At 43.5% G+C, this 26,651-nt stretch overlaps 1 protein-coding gene across 3 annotated transcripts in view; it reads left to right on the top strand.

The window, feature by feature from the left end:
• The first annotated feature begins 3,732 nt into the window (after positions 1 to 3,732).
• Positions 3,733 to 26,651, top strand: part of LOC124884969 (kinesin-like protein KIF6) — a 93,054-nt gene continuing 70,135 nt past the window's right edge. The window contains exons 1-5 of one of the 3 annotated variants that reach the window (XM_047393049.1): positions 3,733 to 3,911; positions 9,069 to 9,178; positions 16,195 to 16,269; positions 25,053 to 25,200; positions 25,322 to 25,431. In XM_047393049.1, coding sequence (XP_047249005.1) covers positions 3,852 to 3,911; positions 9,069 to 9,178; positions 16,195 to 16,269; positions 25,053 to 25,200; positions 25,322 to 25,431 — 503 coding nt within the window. In that variant the 5' untranslated portion in view covers positions 3,733 to 3,851. Of the gene's footprint in view, positions 3,912 to 9,068; positions 9,179 to 16,194; positions 16,270 to 20,862; positions 20,964 to 25,052; positions 25,201 to 25,321; positions 25,432 to 26,651 lie in introns of those variants that run through there. The other 2 variants (XM_047393051.1, XM_047393050.1) reach the window with 2 other exon arrangements.

Genomic DNA, 26,651 nt, shown 5'->3' with positions numbered 1-26,651 from the left:
GTTTACTGCATGCAACGTTCTGTCCAGAAATCACGTTTAACTCCACTCAAGAGCTGCTTTAAAACAAGTGGCTGCTTCCTTACTTAGATCTAATGAAAATACTTCATCACGGCCCAGGCACATGGTAGTGTCTAAGTTATTAAAGTTCTCTGGTCATATAGGTATTGTTTTTTGGCTTTATTGTAAGTGGCAGGATCCACTAACTTTAGATTTCACTAGATTGCACAATGTCATAGGTTTTAGATACAGATGTAGCTGTAAAATATGGTTGATTGTTTTAACTATTGTCATTTTAGACTTTTTTTACGCATCCGCTGGTCCAGCCAGACAGTGTACAGTGAACAGACATTAAATATCAATAAATAAAAACAAAAGGCTACATAAAAATAAATATGTTCACACATGTCTAAAACCAGTATTTGTTTTCTTCTTGAAGACAGGTTAGAAGAATGTAAATATTTTTATTTACGCTAATTTTTGTTTCACAGTAAAGTAGTACTTTGGCTGTAAGGGGTTGATTGTGTTCATTAGAGTGGTCATCATCTCTGGTGTGCAGATGGGTGTGTCCTTGACCTGTCTAAAGCCAGAAACCTGGGAAAAGAAAAAGCCTTTGTAGCAGCTGATATTCTGTAGCGCTGACAAGAGGTAAATGTCAAAAAGCCTTGTGCCCAGGATGTGTGGGTGCTGCAGAAATACCCAATGATCCTCTTTGCAGACCTGATTTTTGGTGGGAGTATGGTTATGTCCTGTTTTGTGGCTAAGCCAAACCACACTATGATGGAAGTACACAAGACCATCTGAATAATGGCGGTGTATAAGATGACAAACAGCTTCTGTGACAGGATGTGCTCCTTAAGTTGTCACAGTTCTACCAAAAACTGTGTATGTTTGAGGACTATCTCAGGTCCCAAGAATGGGTGGTGCCTAGGAACCGCAAGTGATCCAAAGTAGACACAGTGGTGTCATCTGCAAACTTCAGGAGTTTCACAGGCGTGCAGGTTTCAGGCTTCTGCAAACATCTTTTTGCACTTCCATACGTGGCTCAGCAGCACCATCCTGACGGTGCCTGTTGAGCTGTGGTGCTCCGTGGAGCATGGTCAGGTGAACTGCAAGCAATGGTTCTCTGAAAAAGCCAAACTTAATTGTTGTGCAACACAAAACATCCCAAACACCCACAGCCCTCGTTGAAGGAATGCATGTTAGTCCATCTGTGGCCCATGTGTAACGCATCATGTCCAGTTTGTTACTCTGACACAGCCTTCTCATTTTTTGCACAGGAATGTTTGAGAACTTTATTCAATTTTCTTAAACTAATAAAAATATTTGGCTTGTAAATCATAACCAGACGATATTAAGAAAGCTAAACTAGAATTTTGGCTGACAAAAAAGTTATATTCCAGATTTTTGACTTTTCTTCTGGACGAATTATATTGGTTTGTATTAAACTGAGATACTGTCAAAAGTTTAATCCCTTGTTTTGTTCATGATTGAAATTGATCTGTTGCTGTTATTCAACTTCCATGGAGAAGTTTTGTCTTTTTCTGAGCTTTGTGCATATATATCAGTCTTTGACTTTATCTTGTCTCCAGATCACCTAATTACCACTTGTTACTCATCACTCATCTAAGTCTGCTCTCTCAGTCACACCTTCTTTTCATCATCCAGCATTCAGTACCAGATCCTCTGTTTTTGCCTAGATTGGAGCACAGACTTGCAAGTAAATATGTGTTTTTTATTTAGTTTAAATGCAAAATGTCCTTCAGCATTATTTTCACTAATTGTATGTTTTTTTTACTTTAATCCTGTAATCTGTTTGCATTTACTGCTCTAATTTATTTTTCATCTGGGATCTTCTTTAACCATAGGTTATGGTAAATAAGTTGTTTCTTCAAGACAGCTCTTAACTTTTACTAAGATGATATATTCTTTATACGCCCCATTTAAACTTAACAGCCTTACTGCTTGTTACACTGGCTCAGTGGGTAGAGTAATCATTCTGAAAGTTGTAAGTTTGATTCCAGCTTTCTCCTGCCACATGTCGATGTACCCCGACATAAGGCACTTAACCTCAAATTGACTATATCTGCATAATGTTGTATGCTGTTGTAAGTGGGACTGGGTGAATGTGGCTCTAGTGTAAAGAGCTTCGAGGAGGTCAGTATGACTGGAAAAGCGTTCTATAAATTCAGTCAATTTACATGATAAACGAATAATGCTAGACTAAATCAAATTTGCTTGTTAAATTTTAATCATAATAAAGAAAACACTTAACAATAATAAGCATAGAGAAATAACTTGGAAAAACAAGACCTAAAGAACAAAGTGAACAGCAAAGAAATAGTCAAAATACACACAACAGAAAATCAAAAGCCAAACACTTCAGAATCATGTCAAAAATACTGTCCAATCGTACAGTCAGATTCAAATTCAATTACACACCGTCCACTGTGATCCTAGTTCTACTAGGATCAACTTCAGTTTATTATGCCAACTGTTTTTAAATTTGCAGCACTCCCTCATACTGAGCAAACATGGACATTTAGACTACTAATAAACGTTCAAATTAAGTTTTGCTGTGCACTAGAGATTTATGTTTAGACAAAACGTGTCACAATTTTAGCCTAGATACCTATAGCTGTTTATGTTCAACTAAAATATGCTCACTATGAGAAAGACCATTTACCATCCAATCCCAAAGCTCAAAACCCACAACTTCCATTCGAGTGGCTACGTACTTCACTGTCCTACAGTCCAGATCTGTCTTTAATTTAGAATGTTTGAAGCGTCATGTAGAGGAAAAACAGACATTGATGACCACAAACTATTGAGCAGCCAAAATCCAGACTTCAACAAGAATTGACACAGATGTTTTTGAAATGTTGCAACAGTTAAAAGAAAAGTTAACTTAACACAAGAATCTGCATGCCGCTTTTACACTATTTTTTTTAGGTTTAGACCAGAATAATAGACAATTACCTGTGAAGCTGCTTACCAGCATGTATTATCAGGTTAACTGGAAAACCTGGCTACATCAACAACAGAAGAAAATGTGAGTCTTGTTTTCCATCTATGCTTATATTTCAAAAAGTACTAGTTGTTCCAAATCAGGCAGGTGTGGTAGCAGCTCTGTTCATTCTGAGAAACCTTTAATATGCAGGGTGTGCCTGCAGCACTGAAAATACTTTTGTCCATGATTTCTCTGAATGACTCACTGAACCTATAGTGACCTTTTCTTAAACATACAACACCTTTTCTTTAAAGGACGAAAAACCGCACACAAGTCACGAAGAAATAAATACCCATGTTTTCATTTTTACCTCCCTTACAATGTGTTTGATGTATACACATACTCAACCATTTTCACTCCATATATATCTATAAATATAGATATAGAGTTTATTTAAATGTATTGTTTTGCCTGCCAACTGCATGTTGAGGCAGTTGTTAGTGGTCTTGCGCTGGAGAAGAAGGAAATACTGGCTGGGACCGTTTCAGCATTAAGGTTTCCATGTTTTCAATTTGCATGTGTGCGATCCTTCCAGGCACTCTGGTTTATTCCCTCAGTCCAAAAACATGCATAAAATGCTAAATAATCTCTCCAAAGTACCCTCAGGTGTGTGTGCATGGTTGTGGGGCTGGCAACTGGTCCTGGATGAAAACTGAAAAGCAGACACGCAGTGTTTAATAAATCAACTTCCGGCGAATCATCTTCCCGTTGATAGACGATCTTTGAGGTGACCGCTGTCACTTAGCAACCAGCTGCAACAAACCCCAGCAGCCAGCTCAGCGCTAGGGTTAGGCGAGAGGCTACGTTTAAACTAGCCTAAAAAAGCTGTGTATATCAGTGGAAAATGGTTAAACAAACCATACAGATATTCGGTCGCATTAAGCCCACGAAGAAAACGTTGGCGGTAAGCGCACAATTCATGACATTCAGAAACAAGACAACACAGAAAAATAGAAATGAACAGGTTTATTCGGTGTTAGGACTAGGACTACATAATGTTGTCCGCTCATTACCCGTGGCGTTTGGTACTTTACATTCAGTCTAGACTTTATTCAGGGAAGCTTTTCAGACTATATAAACCAGGTGTATTAATATGCAAATAAGAAGCACCCCAGATCCAGTAACATGTTACTGCTAAACTGAACCCTTTTCTTCTCAGCAACTACTTTTTTTTGTTTTTCCACTGGAGATTTTGTTATCCAGACTTGTCAGTTATGACTTTAATGATGATGGCGTGTTTCCATGAAGTGTCCCAATAAATCATTCGGTTGAAAGGGAATCCACAAGAGTCTCAGGGCCTCTACAACTGGCACACCGGAAAGGAATGCAGTCGTTTCAGATTGTTTTCAATGACACATTACATGTGCGTTTCTTGCTATAACTTGTCGTTTATTCACTGTTATAAAAACAGTTTAGACTATTAAGTTCAGATTGTCTTTAAATTGTGTGCACACATCTTTATTTGATGAGATGTGTTGTACAAAATTTCTTTTCATTTTCAGTCCAGTACTTGCATGTTTTAGAAAAATGTTTGTAAAATGTGATGAATGAAATATTTAGTCATTAAAAGGTTCCTAACCTCAAGGAATGAACAACACAATGGCTTTAGATCAGAACTTTGGGCACTTCAGCTGAACACATAAAAATACCAAGAATGAATTCGTTAGTTAATTACATTCATTAGACATGCAGGGGATGATCAATTAAGAGATTATGCGTCTCTCGGGTCATGTGCCATGTTTTTTTTCTGGGTTCTTTCCTACTTACCAAAGTCATTAAATTCCTTGACTGTTCATATGATGAACAGGTGCATTGAAAAAAATTGGAATATTGTTGAAAAGTTCATTTATTTCAGTACTCGTACTCGTCGTCTTCCGCTTATCCGGGACCGGGTCGCGGGGGCAGCAGACTCAACAGAGACGCCCAGACGTCCCTCTCTCCAGACACCTCCTCCAGTTCCTCCAGGGGGAGCCCAAGGCGTTCCCTGGCCAGCCGAGAGACATAGTCCCTCCAGCGTGTCCTGGGCCGTTGTATCCGGGATCTCGTTCTTTCGGTCATGACCCAAAGTTCATGGCCATAGGTGAGGGTAGGAACGTAGACCGACCTGTAAATTGAGAGCTTTGCTTTTCGGCTCAGCTCTCTCTTCACCACATCGGACCGGCACAGTGCCCCCATTACTGTGGCAGCCGCACCGATCCGTCTGTCGATCTCCCGCTCCATTCTTCCCTCACTCGTGAACAAGACCCCGAGATACTTAAACTCCTCCACTTGAGGCAGGAACTCCCCTCCAACCTGAAGAGGACAAGCCACCCTTTGCCGGTCGAGTACCATGGCCTCGGACTTGGAGGAGCTGATCCTCATCCCAGCCGCTTCACACTCGGCTGCGAACCGCCACAGCGCATGCTGTAGGTCTTGGCTAGAGGGGGCCAGCAGGACCACGTCATCTGCAAAAAGAAGAGACAAAATCCACTGGTCCCCAAACCCGACCCCCTCCGGCCCTTGGCTGCGTCTAGAAATCCTGTCCATAAAAGTTATGAACAGGACCGGTGACAAAGGGCAGCCCTGCCGGAGTCCAACATGCACTGGGAACAGGTCCGACTTAGTGCCGGCAATGCGGACCAAACTCCTGCTCCGCTCGTACAGGGACCGGATGGCCCCTACTAAAGGGCCCCCGATTCCATACTCCTGGAGCACCCCCCACAGGGCATCATGAGGGACACAGTCGAATGCCTTCTCCAGTTCCACAAAACACATGTGGACCGGTTGGGCAAACTCCCATGAACCCTCGAGCACCCTGTAGAGGGTATAGAGCTGGTCCAGTGTTCCACGGCCGGGACGAAAACCACACTGCTCCTCCTGAAGCCGAGGTTCGACTATCGGTCGGACTCTCCTCTCCAATACCCTGGCGTAGGCCTTACCAGGGAGGCAGAGGAGTGTGATCCCCCTGTAGTTGGAACACACCCTCACCCCAGTCTGCCAGTCCAGAGGCACTGTCCCCGACCGCCACGCAATGTTGAAGAGGCGTGTCAACCATGAAAGCCCTACAACATCCAGAGACTTGAGGTACTCAGGGCGGATCTCATCCACCCCCGAAGCCTTGCCACCGCGGAGCTTTTTAACCACCTCGGTGACTTCAGCCTGGGTGATGAAAGAGTCCAACCCCGAGTCCCCAGCCTCTGTTTCCACCAGGGAATGCGTGATGGCAGGATTGAGGAGATCCTCGAAGTACTCCTTCCACCGCCCGATAATGTCCTCAGTCGAGGTCAGCAGTCTCCCGCCCCCACTATAAACAGTGTTGGCGAAGCACTGCTTCCCACTCCTGAGGCGACGGACGGTTTGCCAGAATCGCTTCGAGGCCAACCGGTAGTCCTTCTCCATGGCCTCACCGAACTCCTCCCAGGACCGAGTTTTTGCCTCTGCCACAGCCCGGGCCGCAGCACGCTTGGCCTCACGGTACCTGTCAGCCGCCTCAGGAGTCCCACAAGCCAACCACAGCCGATAGGACTCCTTCTTCAGCTTAACAGCATCCCTTACTGCCGGTGTCCACCACCGGGTTCTGGGATTGCCGCCGCGACAGGCACCGCAGACCTTACGGCCACAGCTACGGGCAGCAGCATCGACAATAGATGCGGAGAACATGGTCCACTCAGACTCTATGTCTCCAACATCCCCCGGGATCTGGTCGAAGCTCTCCCGGAGGTGGGAGTTGAATACATCCCTGGCCGAGGGCTCTGCCAGGCGTTCCCAGCAGACCCTCACTATGCACTTGGGCCTGCCAAGTCTGTCCGGCTTTCTCCTCCTCCAGCGGATCCAACTAACCACCAGGTGATGATCAGTGGACAGCTCAGCCCCTCTCTTCACCCGAGTGTCCAAAACATGCGGCCGAAGGTCTGATGATACGACAACAAAGTCGATCATCGACCTCCTGCCTAGGGTGTCCTGGTGCCAAGACCACTGATGGACACCCTTATGTTTGAACATGGTGTTCGTTATGGACAATCCATGACTAGCACAGAAGTCCAATAACAAAACACCACTCGGATTCAGATCGGGGAGGCCATTCCTCCCGATCACGCCTCTCCAGGTGTCACTGTCGTTCCCCACGTGGGCGTTGAAGTCCCCCAGCAGAATAATGGAGTCCCCGGGAGGGGCACTATCCAGCACCCCCGACAGGGATGCCAAGAAGGCCGTGTACTCTGCACTGCCACTCGGCCCGTAGGCTGAAATGATAGTCAGAGACCTCTCCCCAATCCGAAGGCGCAGGGATACGACCCTCTCATCCACTGGGGTAAACCCCAACACAAGACGGCTGAGCTGGGGGGCAACAAGCAAACCCACACCAGCCCGCCGCCTCTCCCCGTGGGCCACTCCAGAGTAGAACAGAGTCCAACCCCTCTCAAGGAGATGGGTTCCAGAGCCCACGCTGTGCGTGGAGGCGAGCCCGACTATTTCTAGTCAATATCTCTCGACCCCCCGCACAAGCTCAGGCTCCTTCCCCCCCAGCAAGGTGACATTCCACGTCCCTAGAGCCAGCCTAAGCATCCTGGGATCGGGCCGCTGAGGTCTCCACCTTCATCCGCCACCCAATCCTCTTTGCACTGGTACCTCACTGTTCCCCCTGCAGGTGGTGGGCCCACTGGGGGATGGCCTCGCGTCTCTCGTTTGGGCTTGGCCCGGCCGGGTCCCGCGAGGAGCAACCCGGCCACCAGGCGCTCTCCGACGAGTCCCGACCCCAGGCCTGGCTCCAGGGTGGGACCCCGGCTCTCCCGTACCGGGCGACGTCACATGCCTCGATATTTTGTTCTTCATGAGGGATTCTTGAACCACTCTTTGTCTGACCCATCACCTAGAGCCTGTTTGCCATGGGAGACCCTACCAGGGGCATTAAGGCCCCAGACAACATAGCCTCTAGGATCATTTGAGCACTCAAACCCCTCCACCACGTTAAGGTGGTGGTTCAAGGAGTTTCAGTAATTCAATTTAAAAAGAAAAACTTTTATTATATAGTTTCATTATACACAGTTATTTATTTCTAGCGTGTATTTCTGGTAACTTTGATTACGGCTGACAGCTAATGAAAGCCTAAAATTAATTTTCTCTGAAAATTCTAATATTACATAAGACCAATGACATGCTCTGCTTTGACCATATTATAACCTGCATGTTTATATAAAAGACTGCTGATATTACAGTTGACTAGCAGTCATTTTTGAACCATCTTTTGTTTTCCACTCGTCTACTTCCCTCCCTTTTTTTAAAAGCTATTTTCTGAACATAGTCACCGTTTAAACAAAAATTCTACTAAGAGTTTTGTAGTGCTTTAGTGTTACCTGACAATATCCACCAAAATGAAAGAGCACAGCTCCATCCTAGAGGGCTTTTCAGGGTTTGGCACACATCTCTGGAAAAAACAGCGTTAACGAGGAGGGCAAAGCAACAAACAGGGTGACAGTGGAAACTAATCTAATCACTGGGGTCATATCTTTTTTATTCCTCCAGCTCTGGAGTTAGCTAATTACATCAATGTCCATTGGAAACATATGCCAGAAGCTCAAAAACAGAGAATGCGGGTGTTCAGAGCACCCCAGCCAACCTCTCTTAAATGGCCTCCAGTGCTAAAGCTCAGTCGATATTGGTTTAATGTTCTACAGTTTACCTTGTCTCCCTTGAGGCCTGGCTTTGGCTTGAATCTGCAGAGCCTGGATGCTTTGTGCACTGATCCTGATTGGATCTTTAGTTCTGTTGCTTTCCACAAGATACATGCTCCATAAACTGCCATCTTTTCATTTCTGGGCTTTGCAATACTCAAACCACAAATGTCCAAACCTATATTTCATACCAACCATGATGTATAGAATTTCTGTTGAAGTTGGATTGCAAGTGTGACACCACATACAATTATGGCATAAAATCTGTAAAATATATAGCATACGAGTACATGAATGTTTATCTGGCTGCTCTCAAATGCTTCCTAAATGTCATATTATGGTAAATTGTCTGCCTATAGTAACCACATATAGAAGTTTTGTATCAGTGTTTATGTTGCCTCTGGCTCCCTCAGGTGTATTCTGTGGACCACAAGGAGGAGACAGGTGCCTCTCTGGAGTTTGTGATACCCAGGGACCTGGTTGATGGCTTTATTAACAACAAGAAGGATTGCTATAAGTTCAGGTATTTTCACTCCAAGACGTCTTTGTTGCAAAAATGTATATTGGCATAATTTCCTAAATAACCAATCTAATTTTGTTTTAAGTACTTTTACCTTATTCGGGTCCAGATTTCATTAAATGTTGCCTTAAATGTACAAACAGACTTCTGTTTGTCATTGAGACTAGGCAAGGCAAGGTAGGTTTATCTGTATAGCACTATTCATACACAAGGTAATTTAAGATGTTTTACTGGAAGAAAGTTAGATAACAAATCAAAAAATACAAAAAAGACATTTTAGAAAAATGTATCCGGGATCTCGTTCTTTCGATCATGACCCAAAGTTCATGGCCATATGTGAGGGTAGGAACGAAGACCGACCGGTAAATCGAGAGCTTCGATTTTCGGCTCAGCTCTCTCTTCACCACAACGGACCGGCACAGTGCCCCCATTACTGTGGCAGCCACACCAATCCGTCTGTCGATCTCCCGCTCCATTCTTCCCTCACTCGTGAACAAGATCCCGAGATACTTAAACTCCTCCACTTGAGGCAGGAACTCCCCTCCAACCTGAAGAGGACAAGCCACCCTTTTCCGGTCGAGAACCATGGCCTCTGACTTGGAGGAGCTGATCTTCATCCCAGCCACTTCACACTCGGCTGCGAACCGCCACAGCACATGCTGCAGGTCTTGGCTAGAGGGAGCCAGCAGGACCACGTCATCTGCAAAAAGGAGAAACAAAATCCACTGGTCCCCAAACCAGACCCCTCCGGCCCTTGGCTGCGTCTAGAAATCCTGTCCATAAAAGTTATGAACAGGACTGATGACAAAGGGCAGCCCTGCCGGAGTCCAACATGCACCGGGAACAGGTCCGACTTAGTGCCGGCAATGCGGACCAAACTCCTGCTCCACTCGTACAGGGACTGGATGGCCCTAGTAAAGGGCCCCCGATTCCATACTCCTGGAGCACCCCCCACGAGGCATCACGAGGGACATAGTCGAATGCTTTCTCCAGGTCCATAAAACACATGTGAACCGGTTGGTTAAACTCCCATGAACCCTCGAGTACCCTGTAGAGGGTATAGAGCTGGTCCAGTGTTCCACGGCTGGGATGAAAACCACACTGCTCCTCCTGAAGCCGAGGTTCGACTATCGCCTGCACTCTCCTCTCCAATACCCTGGCGTAGGCCTTACCAGGGAGGCTGAGGAGTGTGATCCCCCTGTAGTTGGAACACACCCTCCGGTCCCCCTTCTTATGAAGGTGGACAACCACCCCAGTCTGCCAGTCCAGAGGCACTGTCCCCAACCACCACGCAATGTTGAAGAGGCGTGTCAACCATGACAGCCCCACAACATCCAGAGATTTGAGGTACTCAGGGCGGATCTCATCCACCCCCGAAGCCTTGCCACCGTGGAGCTTTTTAACCACCTCGGTGACTTCAACCTGGGTGATGAAAGAGTCCAACCCTGAGTCCCCAGCCTCTGTTTCCACCAGGGAATGCGTGATGGCAGGATTGAGGAGATCCTCGAAGTACTCCTTCCACCGCCCGATATTGTCCTCAGTCGAGGTCAACAGCCTCCCACCCCGACTATAAACAGTGTTGTCGAAGCACTGCTTCTCCCTCCTGAGGCGCCGGACGGTTTGCCAGATTCGCTTTGAGGCCAACCGGTAGTCCTTCTCCATGTCCTCACCGAACTCCTCCAAGGCCCGAGTTTTTGCCTCTGCCACAGCCCGGGCCGCAGCACGCTTGGCCTCACGGAACCCGTCAGCCACCTCAGGAGTCCCACAAGCCATCCACAGCCGATAGGACTCCTTCAGCTTGACAGCATCCCTTACTGCCGGTGTCTACCACCGGGTTCTGGGATTGCCGCCATGACAGGCACCTCAGACCTTACGGCCGCAGCTACGGGCAGCAGCATCAACAATAGATGCGGAGAACATGGTCCACTCTGACTATATGTCTCCATCCCCCGGAATCTGGTCAAGCTCTCCCAGAGGTGGGAGTTGAATACATCCCTGGCCGAGGGCACCGCCACGCGTTCCATGCAGACCCTCACTTGCACAGAAGTCCAATAACAAAACACCACTCGGATTCAGATCGGGGAGGCCATTCCTCCCGATCACGCCTCTCCAGGTGTCACTGTCGTTTCCCACGTGGGCGTTGAAGTCCCCCAGCAGAATAACGGAGTCCCTGGGAGGGGCAATATCCAGCACCCCCGACAGGGACACCAAGAAGGCCGGGTACTCTGCACTACTGCTCGGCCCGTATGCCGAAACGACAGTCAGATACCTATCCCCAACCCGAAGGCGCGGGATGCGACCCTCTCATCCACTGGGGTAAACCCCAACACGAGACAGCTGAGCTGGGGGGCAACAAGCAAACCCACAACAGCCCGCCGCCTTTCCCCGTGGGCCACTCCAGAGTAGAAGAGAGTCCAACCCCTCAAGGAGATGGGTTCCAGAGCCCACGCTGTGCGTGGAGGTGAGCCCGACTATTTCTAGTCGATATCTCTCAACCTCCCGCACAAGCTCAGGCTCCTTCCCCCCCAGCGAGGTGACATTCCACTTCCCTAGAGCCAGCCTAAGCATCCTGGGATCGGGCCGCTGAGGTCTCCACCTTCGTCCGCCACCCAATCCTCTTTGCACCGGTCCCTCACGGTCCCCCCTGCAGGTGGTGGGCCCACTGGGGCCCGGCCTGGCCGGGTCCAGCGAGGAGCAACCCGGCCACCAGGCACTCTCCGGCGAGTCCCAACCCCAGGCCTGGCTCCAGGGCGACGTCACGTGCCTCAATATAATTGTCCTCATGAAGGATTCTTGAACCACTCTTTGTCTGACCCGTCACCTAGAGCCTGTTTGCCATGGGAGACCCTACCAGGGGCATTTAAGCCCCAGACAACATAGCCTCTATTTATAAAAAGAAACTTTATTAGAAACTGATTTGGGTTCATTTCAGTTGTTACGAACACGGAGACAGAGATGGAAAAAGAAAAAAAAAGAAACAGGAAAGAGAGAAAGGTTGGGCAAAAAGGAAAAGGAGAGAGAAGGAGAAAAGAATGGAGGAAAGAAAGAAGGATGAAGAGAATACAAGATAACACCCTGCTTGCTTCTACACCTGCAGAAATGTTCATATTACCAACCTTTTTACAAAAAAGTGCACAGTACTTATGAATGCAAGATGTATTTAGTGGTAAAGGCGGCTCAGTATACTGGTCCTTCTCAAAATATTAGCATATTGTGATAAAGTTCATTATTTTCCATAATGTCATGATGAAAATTTAACATTCATATATTTTAGATTCATTGCACACTAACTGAAATATTTCAGGTCTTTTATTGTCTTAATACGGATTATTTTGGCATACAGCTCATGAAAACCCAAAATTCCTATCTCACAAAATTAGCATATCATTAAAAGGGTCTCTAAACGAGCTATGAACCTAATCATCTGAATCAACGAGTTAACTCTAAACACCTGCAAAAGATTTCTGGGGCCTTTAAAACTCCCAGCCTGGTTCATCACTCAAAACCCCAATCATGGGTAAGACTGCCGACCTGACTGCTGTCCAGAAGGCCACTATTGACACCCTCAAGCAAGAGGGTAAGACACAGAAAGAAATTTCTGAACGAATAGGCTGTTCCCAGAGTGCTGTATCAAGGCACCTCAGTGGGAAGTCTGTGGGAAGGAAAAAGTGTGGCAGAAAACGCTGCACAACGAGAAGAGGTGACCGGACCCTGAGGAAGATTGTGGAGAAGGGCTGATTCCAGATCTTGGGGGACCTGCGGAAGCAGTGGACTGAGTCTGGAGTAGAAACATCCAGAGCCACCGTGTACAGGCGTGTGCAGGAAATGGGCTACAGGTGCCGCATTCCCCAGACCTGGGCTACAGAGAAGCAGCACTGGACTGTTGCTCAGTGGTCCAAAGTACTTTTTTCGGATGAAAGCAAATTCTGCATGTCATTCGGAAATCAAGGTGCCAGAGTCTGGAGGAAGACTGGGGAGAAGGAAATGCCAAAATGCCAGAAGTCCAGTGTCAAGTACCCACAGTCAGTGATGGTCTGGGGTGCCGTGTCAGCTGCTGGTGTTGGTCCACTGTGTTTTATCAAGGGCAGGGTCAATGCAGCTAGCTATAAGGAGCTTTTGGAGCACTTCATGCTTCCATCTGCTGAAAAGCTTTATGGAGATGAAGATTTCATTTTTCAGCACAACCTGGCACCTGCTCACAGTGCCAAAACCACTGGTAAATGGTTTACTGACCATGGTATCACTGTGCTCAATTGGCCTGCCAACTCTCCTGACCTGAACCCCATAGAGAATCTGTGGGATATTGTGAAGAGAACGTTGAGAGACTCAAGACCCAACACTCTGGATGAGCTAAAGGCCGCTATCGAAGCATCCTGGGCCTCCATAAGACCTCAGCAGTGCCACAGGCTGATTGCCTCCATGCCACGCCGCATTGAAGCAGTCATTTCTGCCAAAGGATTCCCGACCAAGTATTGAGTGCATAACTGTACATGATTATTTGAAGGTTGACGTTTTTTGTATTAAAAACACTTTTCTTTTATTGGTCGGATGAAATATGCTAATTTTGTGAGATAGGAATTTTGGGTTTTCATGAGCTGTATGCCAAAATCATCCGTATTAAGACAATAAAAGACCTGAAATATTTCAGTTAGTGTGCAATGAATCTAAAATATATGAATGTTAAATTTTCATCATGACATTATGGAAAATAATGAACTTTATCACAATATGCTAATATTTTGAGAAGGACCTGTAGAACATCTGTGTATCTGTTAACACCTGAATCTAAACACCTGTGGGTTTGAGCGTGAGCGTGCTTGTGTATACAAGGTTTCTCCATAAAAATATGCAATAGTGAGTGTGAGGAGCCACAGACCTGCCCTCCCGGACCAGGGACAGATACGGAGGAGAGCGAGCCACAGACATCCAAAGGCCCCCCAGAGCACAAGAACTCCATGGGAACCACCGCTGGGACTACCGTAACCCCCCCACAGAAGAGCAGGGCAGAATCCCAGGGGAACCACCCAACAGCCACAGTGCAGAGGCCCCAAGGAGCTGCAGCAACGAGCCCATAGGCCCCGTTGGCAGCCATCTATGCCTGAGCAGGTCCAGCCATGGACCCAGAGACCTGAGACCCCGGGACATATCACTCCCCAAGCAGAGGCCCGACAGAGCCCAGGGGTCCAGGCCCCGGCACGCAGCCACCGGGAGTGAGCTGGCACACACCAAAGCACCTAGCCCCGGATACCGAGAACCACAAGTACACCAGCGGGCAGAGACACCAGCCCCCGGCGGGGAGGAAATAGGCCCCGCATTTGATGGGGGGCCTAAACTGATCCAGGAGCGGGAGCAGCCCAAGACCCAACCTGACAAAAAAAAAGGCACACATAGTCACAATCACACATTTCCACCCTCATGCGTACACATAAAAACACTCACACCCACGCACCCAACGTAAAGACAAACAACAATGGACGTTGTATCCTCACTCACACTCCCCATACATACTCTATACTCCCAGGTGCCAGGTGCCGATACCCCATAGGGACAACCAACCCCGGGACCCAGGTGGTCCCCTTCCCTCCGGGGGTATCATCTGTGGTTTATAACCCCATTCGCCATTCGGTCTAGTTCTGTCTGTTCTCCATTAAGTTTGAGGAAATTGTGTCCCAGACACTCCTTGCTATTATGTATGACTGTAAGGGACTGCAATTATGAAGTGACACATAAATCTTAAGCTGTGTGTTATCCACATTCATGTGGTAGGAGATGTTGTAATCCTTAAATTATCTGAGCTAGAGGTAGAAAATAGATTCTGAATAAAAGTAACCCGAGAATGGAGGCTTGTGGAGCCCCACATGTCATCTTTGTTAGACTCAGTCTTGTGGTGTGGTCTAACACCTGACTGGAAAACACCAAAGGGATTGTTGTTTTCTTTTATAAAAACGGGGAGTCAAGTTTGTAATAAATGACCTTTTGTATGATCTTTACCAAATATGGTAGCTTTGGCATGGACATTGAATAAGATATTATTGAGGCCTGGAGGTTAGGCTTTAAAATAGGTTCGATCCCTGCAGTTTCCAGTGCTTCTGGAAGATAAGAGAATACAATAATTTACTATCAACAGTATTTGACGTGCAACACAGCTAAAAACATTTTTTTTCTTTAATACTTGTAGGCACCATGTCATAGATTTCATGTGATAAACAGTTTCTCTCAGACATACCCAATTCAATGATTGAAAATAATCTAGATGCACTAATTATTCTGGACGCAGAGGAGACATAACCAAATTATCAGAGAGAACTACATACTGCTTGTGTTGTCCTCTGAATAATGATACTAGAGGAAAGTGGCTCTTTTTATTCAAGCTAATACTGATCTACACTCAGATTAACCTGTGACCGGTCTAAGCAAATGAAAATATGACCTAATTTATATTTTATAACAAAATAACAAAACATGGCAGATAATCTAAGTGTAAAAAGCTACAATAAAGAAAGCCAACCTAGCTCATATAGCTGCTTTGAACTTTTTCCCCATGAACTATTGATCCACAAGTCCTGTTAGTAAGGAGCCAGAACATCTGTTTAATGCTTGGCTGCAGCCTCATATACCCTCTGTGCAGAGCCCATGCCACGCTCCCAAGCCTTAAATTCACAGTTAGAAAGTCAGACAGCAGTGGACACTCAGAGCCTCTGAAAACCACATGGTCTTATAATAGCTTGCGGAGGTTCCCCTGTGCCCTTATAGCAATAAAGTTTCCACTTTTAACAACCTTCCTAAGGCGGATTCTGCTTACATTTCTCCTCATCTTTCTGTGGGCTAAAATGCGACGGGTTTAGTTTGTTTTACAGAACAGAACGACTTAGATAATCTTCATCTATTTGAGACCTTAAACATTTTGTGGATGTTGAGAATAAGCATAATATTTGGGCTGTTCTTATCCAGTTTCATTAAATGTGACATGACATGACATGACATGACATGACGTGTTTGTTCTTTCCCATTGCTTCCAGGTTCCAAAAAGTGTTTGATCAACATGTTAAACAAGAGGAGATATTTGAAGAAATTGCCAAACCAGTTGCAGAAAGGTAAAATAAAAATAAATATTCACATTTGCCTAAATGCTTATCTTGTTTTGAAACTTTATATGAGTGATGAAAAACATCTTATCTGTGCATTATGCTGCCCCAGAGGCCACACAGATTCAGCCAGCCTTGTTGACAGGAAGTCAGTAAAGCTCAACTTTCTTTAAGATGGAAATGGAGGGTGTCTGTGATGCTTGGCACGTTTTAAGCACTTCAACCACTAAGTGGACGGAGCTGGCAGGCAGGATGGTACACTGTGCCATCATGAGAGTGAGAGGGTTTTCAAGCCACAAAGCTGTAGTCTCTGTATTTAACACATAGACTTACAGTAAACGTACACGTGAGATGAATACACTGTTTTGATGCTGTGTTATCTTCTAATCTGCCGTCGTGGTTTTTATTTTAAAAGAGGGAAGTGATGGAATAAACACAGTTTTGTTTGCCATTTACTGATATGGTCTATTGGGTTTAGTTTTTTATTTTAAGCTTGTTTTTGTTTCCTGTTTGTTGTTTTTTTTAAGTCATCCCCAGTCTTGGTTTCCTTGTTGGTCTAGTTTTTTTCTAACAGTCTTGTTTTACATTATGCAACCTGCAAATTCATTCTTCATTGAGCACCTAGATTTCATTTATTATTTTTGCTCAGGGCCTCATCCAAGCATTATCCCCAGCCTTATTTAAGCTACTGTTTTCCCAACCCAAGGGGCCAAATCAATATCATGAGACATGCTCCCTCCATGACAGCCCTGTTAGTGCCTGTCTTAGCCCACTTTATTTACTTTAGCTTGTTGTTTTTCTTATCTGGTTGGATTTCATCTTTCTGTTGCGCTTTCAATTCGACGCTTTGTGTTCAGTGAACTCGTTTATATGTTATCTTTACTAGAGTTTCCAACAACACCTGTGCTGTGAATAACTGTGTCCCTAAATCTGATTTAAAAACACAAAATGTACTAATGTCCCTAAGAAAAAGTTTAGTAATTAATCTTTTACTGCAGTAATATAATCTCATGCTGAAAGTATATACATTTATTCAGTGGCAAAAAATACCATATTAAGATTTTTTTTAAAATACAGGTCACACAATTTTTGGTGCCTTCTTAAAGGTTTTCTTCAGGGCTTAGGTCTGGGGAGTGTGATAGTCATCAAAGAAGGTTGATTTTGTCTTTGGGGAATATTTCTGTGTTCATTTTTCCCTACTTTGAGGATCATTATTGTGTTGAAATACATTTTCAGTTTTTTTGGCAGAAGCCACCAGAATGTTTTTTATGTCCAGGTATTGTAAGGGATTTATAATGTCATGCACTCTTTAACATGGTTCCCAGGGCCTTTGAAAGACAAAGAGGCCCACAGCATCTCAGATCCTTTCTCACCAGCTTCAGACAGCATCTTCACAAGGTCTTTTGTTTTTGTTCTGCGGTTGATATTATTTTGCTCCAAAACACAAACATGACTAGGACACTGAGACGTATGATGGCTGGACAGTTCCACACGTTTACACTTGCATTTAATTGCGTAAACAGATGAAAGTGGAACCCTTTAGGCATCTGGAAATTGTACATAAGGATGAACCAGACCTGTGGAGGTCCACTGTTTCTGATATCTTGGCCAATTTTGTTTCTCCATTTTGTAACACAAGAGAGCAGTGTGTTTGAAGTGTGGCCTTCAATTTATCCCCAGGTGTGCCTCCAATTAACTCAGATTTTATTACCCTCTCTGAAGCTTACAAAGGCATGGCATCATCTGTCAGGCTTTTCCAAATTCCTTAAAGGCTTAGTAATCTGGAGTATGTGAACCTCTACATTTCAAGCAAGTAATAAAAATAAAATCTCTAAAGAATTCTCTCTGTCTTTATTCTTGCTTTCAACAAATAGAAATAAGTTGAGCAATTCTAACTGAATTAAAGCAGGACATGTTTAGTCACATTTAATTTCAGACAGGGATGGAACAAAAGTCCCTGCAGCCCTGCATGGAATAAGCAGGTATGGATGATGGATGGATGGTTTTAAATTTTTACATATGGTTAAAAATGATAGTTAAACAAACAAATACCTGCTATAGATTTAATACTGTGTAAACAGAAGTAAATTTGTGCATAAGATAGATGTAAACATAAACTGAATGCTATATGCCAAGTAAAAACTATTTGTGGTGTTACTTTGTTGTTTATCCAGAGTTCGTTTCAGAACAGGAATAAACAAACAGGAAAAGATGGGGAATTTCCTGCAATCAAATGTTGGTTTTTGTCACTGTCATGTAAACAAGGTTCTTCCTCTCTTTATCTCCCCCAAACCTTGCCCTCACCGCAGACTAGCTCTACCATCTTCTCAACATTCCACACAGCCAACCTTGTTACACTGGGACCTATTTGTGGAATCCCACACGTGCTTTGGATTTTCTTAGCTATTAGGAGACAAATAAACAATGGTGGCCTAATGACTCTGACGTGTCTGACCTGACTGACAGAAGTTCATTGACCTGAGTATTAAATTGCCACCCCAAGCTTAACAGTTAAGTACTTCTTGCTTTGCTGTGGCAGCTGGTATGCATCAGAATGAAAACCAGCAGTCACAGCCCGGCAGCATCTTTCCACATTAATTTGAAATTGCCATCTTTGAGTCTTTGAAATGAGTCATATGTCTGCAGTCTAGTCATTCTCTCTAGCCATGGCCTATCTCACCAAACAGGAATATCTTAGTCCAGTGTGAGTTCCTTATAACCTCAAGAGAGATCCACCTGATACAGACTCTTTAGATCCGGATGGAGGGAGAAATCCATCAAATAAATCGTTATTGGTCTTAATATGTTGATTTTAAAGTGAATCAGAGGGCTAATCCAATATTTAAACTGTTCAAAGTAAAGACAGGCAACATAGTGTTTGGATTATACTGACCCTGTGAAACTTACCAAAGGTCCAGACTGAATTAAAATCATTTTTCTGTGCTGGAAGGCCTCAGATCTTTCTAATAATAAATTGACAGCAGTTTACAAGATTTACTATGATGTATGGTTTGGAGACATTAGCTAACAAGACAGGAGGAAGAGAAGAAGTAGTTCTGATTTTCAATGAGGGTGAATACAATGGACAGGTACCATGAATATACACTGTATTGCCAAATGTATTTGGTCACACCACTAAATCAATTAATTCTGGTGTTACAATCACTTCCATGGCTGCGGTTACATAAAGTTTGGTGTGGACAAACTTGACTGGCCTGCACATAGTCCTGACCTCAACCTTCTTAAACACCTTTGGGATGAATTAGAGCAGGGGCTGCAATTCCGGTTTTCCCATCTAACTTTGAACACAATTCTGAACCTTGTGGAAGATGTTTACAGAATAGTTAAAGTTGCTATTGCTTGCAATGGTAGATCCATCAACAAAGTGGGCTTTACAGATGAAGAATAGGATGTCATCAAAGTTCAAGTACTTGTAAAAGTAGACAGACAATTACTTTTAGCAAGATAATGTATCTGAGGGACGGCTTAGATTGAGTGGTTTGTAGACAAAGTAAGAGTCAAGGATATAGTGATGCTGTAGATATCTACATAAGAGGGATATATTTGGCCGATATATAAAGTGCCTTGCTAAAGTGTTCATGGATTTTGATCTTTTTGAGATTTTGTCACCTTGTAAATACAACTTTTGATATACAGGTACATCTAGGAAAATTTGAATAGAGTGAAAAAGTTAAATGTTTTTTTCACTCATTTTAGAAAGTGAAACTCATATATCATATGGATTTATTGCACCTATAATGAAATTTTTCAAGCCTTTATTTCTTGTAATTTTGATGATTATAGCTTATAGATTATAAAACCCCAATATTAAGTGTTTTAGAAAATTTGAATATTGTGGAAAAAGTTAAATATTGGAAACTTATGATGTCATGCCCTAATCATCCAATTATCTCAAAACACCTGCAAAGGTTTCCAGAGTATCTAAATTGTCTCTTAGGGTCAAAGGCTACACAATCATGGGGAAGAGTGCTGACGGATCAGATGTCCTACAAGAAGAGTGAGCCACAAAATATCATTATTAAAGAAGCTGGTTGTTCACAGAGTGCTGCATCTGAAGCATATTCATAGAAAGTTAAGTGGAAGGAAAAATGTGGTAGGAAAATTTGCACCATCAACAGGGAGAACTGCAGCCTTGAGAGAATTGTCAAGCAAAATCCATTCAAGACTTTGGGGGAGCTTCACAAGTAGTGGACTGAGGCAGGAGTCAGAACAAGAACCACTACGCACAGACGAAACCTATACATGGGCTACGAACATCTTACCGGGGCTCAGAAGAGGCAGATCTAGAATGTTTCTCAGTAGCCCAGTCCTCTTTCAGAGGAAAATGAAGTTAGCATTTTATTTGGAAATCAATGTCCCAGAGTCTGGAGGAAAGGTGGAGAGTCACAGAATCTACTCTAGACTCGCTTGAGCTCCAGAGTGAAGTTTGCACAGTCAGTGATGATTTGGGGTGTCATGCCATCTGTTGTCACAAGCTTTGCTTGTGTAAAGACTGAACATTTGCCTATTCATCTTTGCAAAATAGCATAGGTTCAGTCTGATTGGATGGAGAGCATCTGTCAATATTTTTTTTTTTTCCAGGGTTGCCTTGTGTAGCTCCCTCCATGTCCCCATCAACCCTGACCGGCTCCATGTCCCTGCTGGGAAAATCTTAAACGCTATTTTAATCCAAAAGATCAGAGGTTTGTTTTGCTGCTAGACTTTCACCGATGCATTATATACAGGTGGACATACTTTTACCTTGATGACTTTTGGCAAAATTGAGGCTAGCAAAATATGACAAATTCTCTGAGGGTTTTAGCTTCACAGCAGTCTTGCTGTGGTGTCACGGAAACCACTCCGTTTGTCTCTCACAGAGCAGTTGAAAAAATTAACCAGCATTAATGGCTTGAGGAGAAGAAGAGTCAGTGTGACGGTGTTGGGCTGGCAACACAGACCCACTGTCTGCATTGTGATCCCACTTCACAAGGCAGTGAGACCTGCAGCCGAGGTTCAGACAAGTTCTGTCCAGTAGCCAGGAAAGCTGAGGTGTAAACAGGAATAAGAGCTGGGACACGCCCAAACCTCAGTGGCCAGCCCAAGCCGCATCATTAGTACTGACATTAAGCTAAACACTGAGCCTGTGTCTTTTCTCTCCGCTGCCAATCACCACCATGACTCACATTTGAGTGAACTGATGCCCAACAGCCATCCAAGTCAGGATAACCGAGCACCACTTAACTGAGTGGATGAATGTTGTTCTTAAACTGACACAAACACTATACATCTATATCTATCTATATCTATCTCTCTCTCTCTCTCTCTATATATATATATATATATATATATATATATATATATATATATATATATATATATATATATATATATATCTATATATATATAGATATATAGATATATGTGAAGCTACAATATTCATAATCATAAAAATAAAGAAAACTCTTTGAAGGAGAAGGTGTGTCCAAACCTTTGGTCTGTACTGTACATATATATATATATATATAGATATATATATATATATACATATCTATATATATATATATATATAGATATATATATGGCAACAACTTAATGCTCACCCTCTATTGATGACCCACATGGCCCTGTCTTTTAGTGTTTAACCCTTTCTCTCTCCTAGACATGGCGATTGACTGAGCTTAACTGTAACAAACTCTATGTGCTCTCTTTCAGACTCTAACCTTGAAAACTGGCTCAGAGTTTATCTGTTCTTTCTTTCTAGGTGAAACTAAAGGAGCTACATCCATTAACATTGACTTTTCCTTCCCATAGAAAGTACTCCTGGATCAGTGCTTCTTTGTTCTTTTTGTGTCTCTGCTCTGTTCTCTCAAACCCCAGTCGGTCGTGGCAGATGGCCGCTCACACTGAGCCTGGTTCTGCTGGAGGTTTCTTCCTGTTAAAAGGGAGTTTTTCCTCTCCACTGTCGCTACATGCATGCTCAGTATGAGGGATTGCTGCAAAGTCAACGCCAGTGACTGTCCACTGTCTCTACATGCTCATCCGGGAGGAGTGAATGGTGCAAGTCACTGACTGTATGCAATCTGCTGGGTTTCCTTAGACAGAAAAACTTTTTATCCAATTTGAATAAAAAGCTAACTCCAACTGCACTGTTCAATGGTTAGGATTAATTGGAGTGTATGTACCTGACTGTTGTGAATTGGTGCTATATAAATAAAACTGAATTGAAGTGAATTGAATATATATATATATATATATATATATATATATATATATATATATATATATATATATATATATATATATATATATATATATATATATATATATATATATATGTATATATATATAGTACAGACCAAAAGTTTGGACACACCTCATTCAAAGAGTTTTCTTAATTTTCATGACTATGAATATTGTAGCTTCACACTGAAGGCATCAAAGCTATGAATTAACACATGTGGAATTATATACTGAACAAAAAAGTATGAAACAACTGAAAATATGTCTTATATTCTAGGTTCTTCAAAGTAGCCACCTTTTGCTTTGATTACTGCTCTGCACACTCTTGGCATTCTGTTGATGAGCTTCAAGAGGTAGTCACCTGAAATGGTTTTCCAACAGTCTTGAAGGAGAGATGCTTAGCACTTGTTAGCCCTTTTGCCTTCACTCTGCGGTCCAGCTCACCCCAAACCATCTCGATTGGGTTCAGATTTGGTGACTGTGGAGGCCAGGTCATCTGGCGCAGCACCCCATCACTCTCCTTCTTGGTCAAATAGCCCTTACACAGCCTGGAGGTGTGTTTGGGATCATTGTCCTGTTGAAAAATAAATGATGGTCCAACTAAACGCAAACTGGATGGAATAGCATGCCGCTGCAAGATGCTGTGGTAGCCATGCTGGTTCAGTATGCCTTCAATTTTGAATAAATACCCAACAGTGTCACTAGCAAAGCAACCTCACACCATCACACCTCCTCCTCCATGCTTCACGGTGGGAACCAGGCATGTAGAGTCCATCCATTCACCTCTTCTGCGCCGCACAAAGACACGGTGGTTGGAACCAAAGATCTCAAACTTGGACTCATCAGACCAAAGCACAGATTTCCACTGGTCTAATGTCCATTCCTTGTGTTCTTTAGCCCAAACAAGTCTCTTCTGCTTGTTGCCTGTCCTCAGCAGTGGTTTCCTAGCAGCTATTTTACCATGAAGGCCTGATTCACACAGACTCCTCTTAACAGTTGTTCTAGAGATGTGTCTGCTGCTAGAACTCTGTGGCATTGACCTGTTCTCTAATCTGAGCTGCTGTTAACCTGCGATTTCTGAGGCTTGTGACTCAGATGAACTTATCGTCCGCAGCAAAGGTGACTCTTGGTCTTCCTTTCCTGGGGCGGTCCTCATGTGAGCCAATTTCTTTGTAGCACTTGATGGTTTTTGCGTCTGCACTTGGGGACACTTTCAAAGGTTTCCCAATTGTTCAGACTGACTGACCTTCATTTCTTAAAGTAATGATGGCTTCTCATTTTTCTTTACTTTTTTCTTGCCATAATACAAATTCTAACAGTCTATTCAGTAGGACTATCAGCTGTGTACTGTATCCACCTCCTGCACAACACAACTGATGGTCCCAATCCCATTTATAAGGCTTGAAATCCCACTTATTAAACCTGACAGGGCACACCTGTGAAGTGAAAACCATTTCAGGTGACTACCTCTTGAAGCTCATCAACAGAATGCCAAGAGTGTGCAGAGCAGTAATCAAAGCAAAAGGTGGCTACTTTGAAGAACCTAGAATATAAGACATATTTTCAGTTGTTTCACATTTTTTTGTTCAGTATATAATTCCACATGTGTTAATTCATAGTTTTGATGCCTTCAGTGTGCAGCTACAATATTCATAGTCATGAAAATAAAGAAAACTCTTTGAATGAGGTGTGTCCAAACCTTTGGTCTGTACTGAATATATACCTCTCCTTTTTTCCTATCTCTTTTCGGTTTATCTCAGGACTTTACAACTGTAGTTCTGATGTTTAAATATCACATCTCACAGGAGCTTCATCATTTTGAACAAAAACTGGTTTCCATCACTTTGCGCATGTGTAGAACAACAGCTCCGTGCCAAACCCAAATATACCAGACCCTGCCTAGTCGCGAGGGTCCGGGCTTTTACTGTCAGTCATGCTCCAAAACATTCCCTCACCAGCAGATGTCTGTTGCCATTGCAGATCTGTATTCACTGCCATGCTTTAATGTGGATTTTAAGTGTCAGGTTTAATTCACAAAGACTCTTATTGCCTTTAGGGCAGTTCCAGAAATTAAAATGGAGATGTTATATAGAGGCTAAGTTGCTAGTGAGCTAAACGTTCTGAAAATTGTTCGGAATTGTTCAGGGGGAATTCTATGGCAGGCTATAGCTCAAGTAAATTTGGTCACTTGTAGGATCTTACTGTCTTACCTTACAATAAAGGTGTATTTAATGGAACATAACTTGTTTATTTGAAGCTGTATTAATGTATTTAGGATCAGATTATTTAGTGATCAATAAAACTGTAGAATTAAGGAGCACTTACTTATTCACAGCTTTTTTTGAGACATTAGTTCGCCATTAACTCTGTAAATTTGAACACGCTCAAATTGTAAATGTGATAAACCTAAAGGCAGAGTTTTTCTGCATAAAAACGAACTTTATTACTAACAACAGATAATACATTTACCTGGTTCAGTCAAATTTATGTAATCTGCTCTGCAGAAAAATGCTTCAATGTCTTTTTGTTGCCCATGGTCTGTTTTTGTGCAGTGTACTTTCTGGCTATAACGGCACCATATTTGCTTATGGTCAAACGGGAAGTGGGAAGACTTTCACCATCACAGGCGGAGCTGAGCGCTACAGTGATCGCGGTATCATACCTCGCACCTTGTCCTACCTGTACGAACGCTTCAGCCAGGTCAGGGCAGCCTCCTCTGCTTTTACAAGTCACTCATGGAAAGCACTCGCAGCTTCTGCCAACTGTGACAAATGCTGTTTTCATCCCATCCTGTTTCAGATTGTATCATTTTGCTTCACAGGACAGCAGTATGATGTACTCCACACACATCTCCTACCTGGAGATTTACAACGAGGTCGGATATGACCTTTTGGATTCCCGACATGAGGCATCGCGACTGGAGGACCTACCGTCAGTCTTTTTCTCAAACCATTGTTTTTTGGCCTTTTTAAAAAAAATATTGACCTCAATTGAAAATATTCACTATGTGACAGCCAGGTGTCAATAGAGTCATGTTTAAAGTCAGTCTTTGCCAAAATATGGAGACTACAATACTGACCCACCCTGTGCAAACTGCTGACTAAAATCACTGAATGCTGTCAGCCTGGTGGCATAGTTAGGGTCAATGGTCATAACTGGTCGCCAGTTATCTTACCCCATTTGTTTCTCCATACCACTTCATTTTAAGTCACTTCTGAACTAGAACTTAAGGTTTTAGATGCCCACAAATCACAGCGCTCTGGAAATAGCCAGTGCCATTTGTGAAACATGCTGTGGCCATACTTGCTGAATCATGAAGAGTCTGTCTCCATCTTTCCGTCACTCCTAACAATGCCTGCTCTCCTTTCTTTCTGACATTCCTGCACTATTTGATCTTGCTTTTTGTCTTTACGTCTGTTTTCATCACGCATTCATCTTTCCATTTTCTGGATTCCTAAAAATCTGCAAATTGTCATTCTTCATTCCATGTTTATATCATTTTTGCAATAGCGCATTAATCAAATTATATCTAGGCTTGGCTTGGTCATTGAGGAAAATTATTCTGCCAGGACGCAGCTCTGAATGACAATAAGATTAATACTGTTTTATCAGACCACTTCAATTACCTACAAATGCTAACATAATTATCCACATGTGTTCTCCAATCATACCTCCCTGTTTGACGTGTCAGTCAAATAGCTATACTCTCACATCACTGGTGGCTGGATGGAAATGATGTGGTAGGATCGCAGGAGGAATTTTGCCCTATTCTGTGCTTTGAATCGCCTGATGTGGGGGAGAAACAATCACCTGTTTGTTTTTAAGATCTGGCCCTGTCTGTTATCAAGTCATGAACACCCAGAGAGATAAATCACATGTGAGACCAGGCTGCAGCTCAGACTGTTTGGATTCAGTGCTGAGAGACGGCAAGGCCAGGGGAAGTAAATAGATGACATAACTGACACAATTAGCCTTATTCTTGTGGCTCAGTGTTAAATTATGCAGTCTGACATTAAATATGTGTAGCTTTAACGTTTTTGAGTAATATTTCTGATTTATTTTGGAGAAGAATCACGCATTGATGCTTCAGCAGACACTCACTTTTTTATACATACTTTTCTGCCGTAAAAGGCTAATGTTTTTGTAATCTT

The sequence above is a fragment of the Girardinichthys multiradiatus genome, chromosome 19 (genome assembly GCF_021462225.1).
Source record: "Girardinichthys multiradiatus isolate DD_20200921_A chromosome 19, DD_fGirMul_XY1, whole genome shotgun sequence".
Taxonomy (NCBI): domain Eukaryota; kingdom Metazoa; phylum Chordata; class Actinopteri; order Cyprinodontiformes; family Goodeidae; genus Girardinichthys; species Girardinichthys multiradiatus.
Note: the sequence above shows the minus strand (reverse complement) of the source record. Positions and strands in the feature narration are given on the sequence as shown.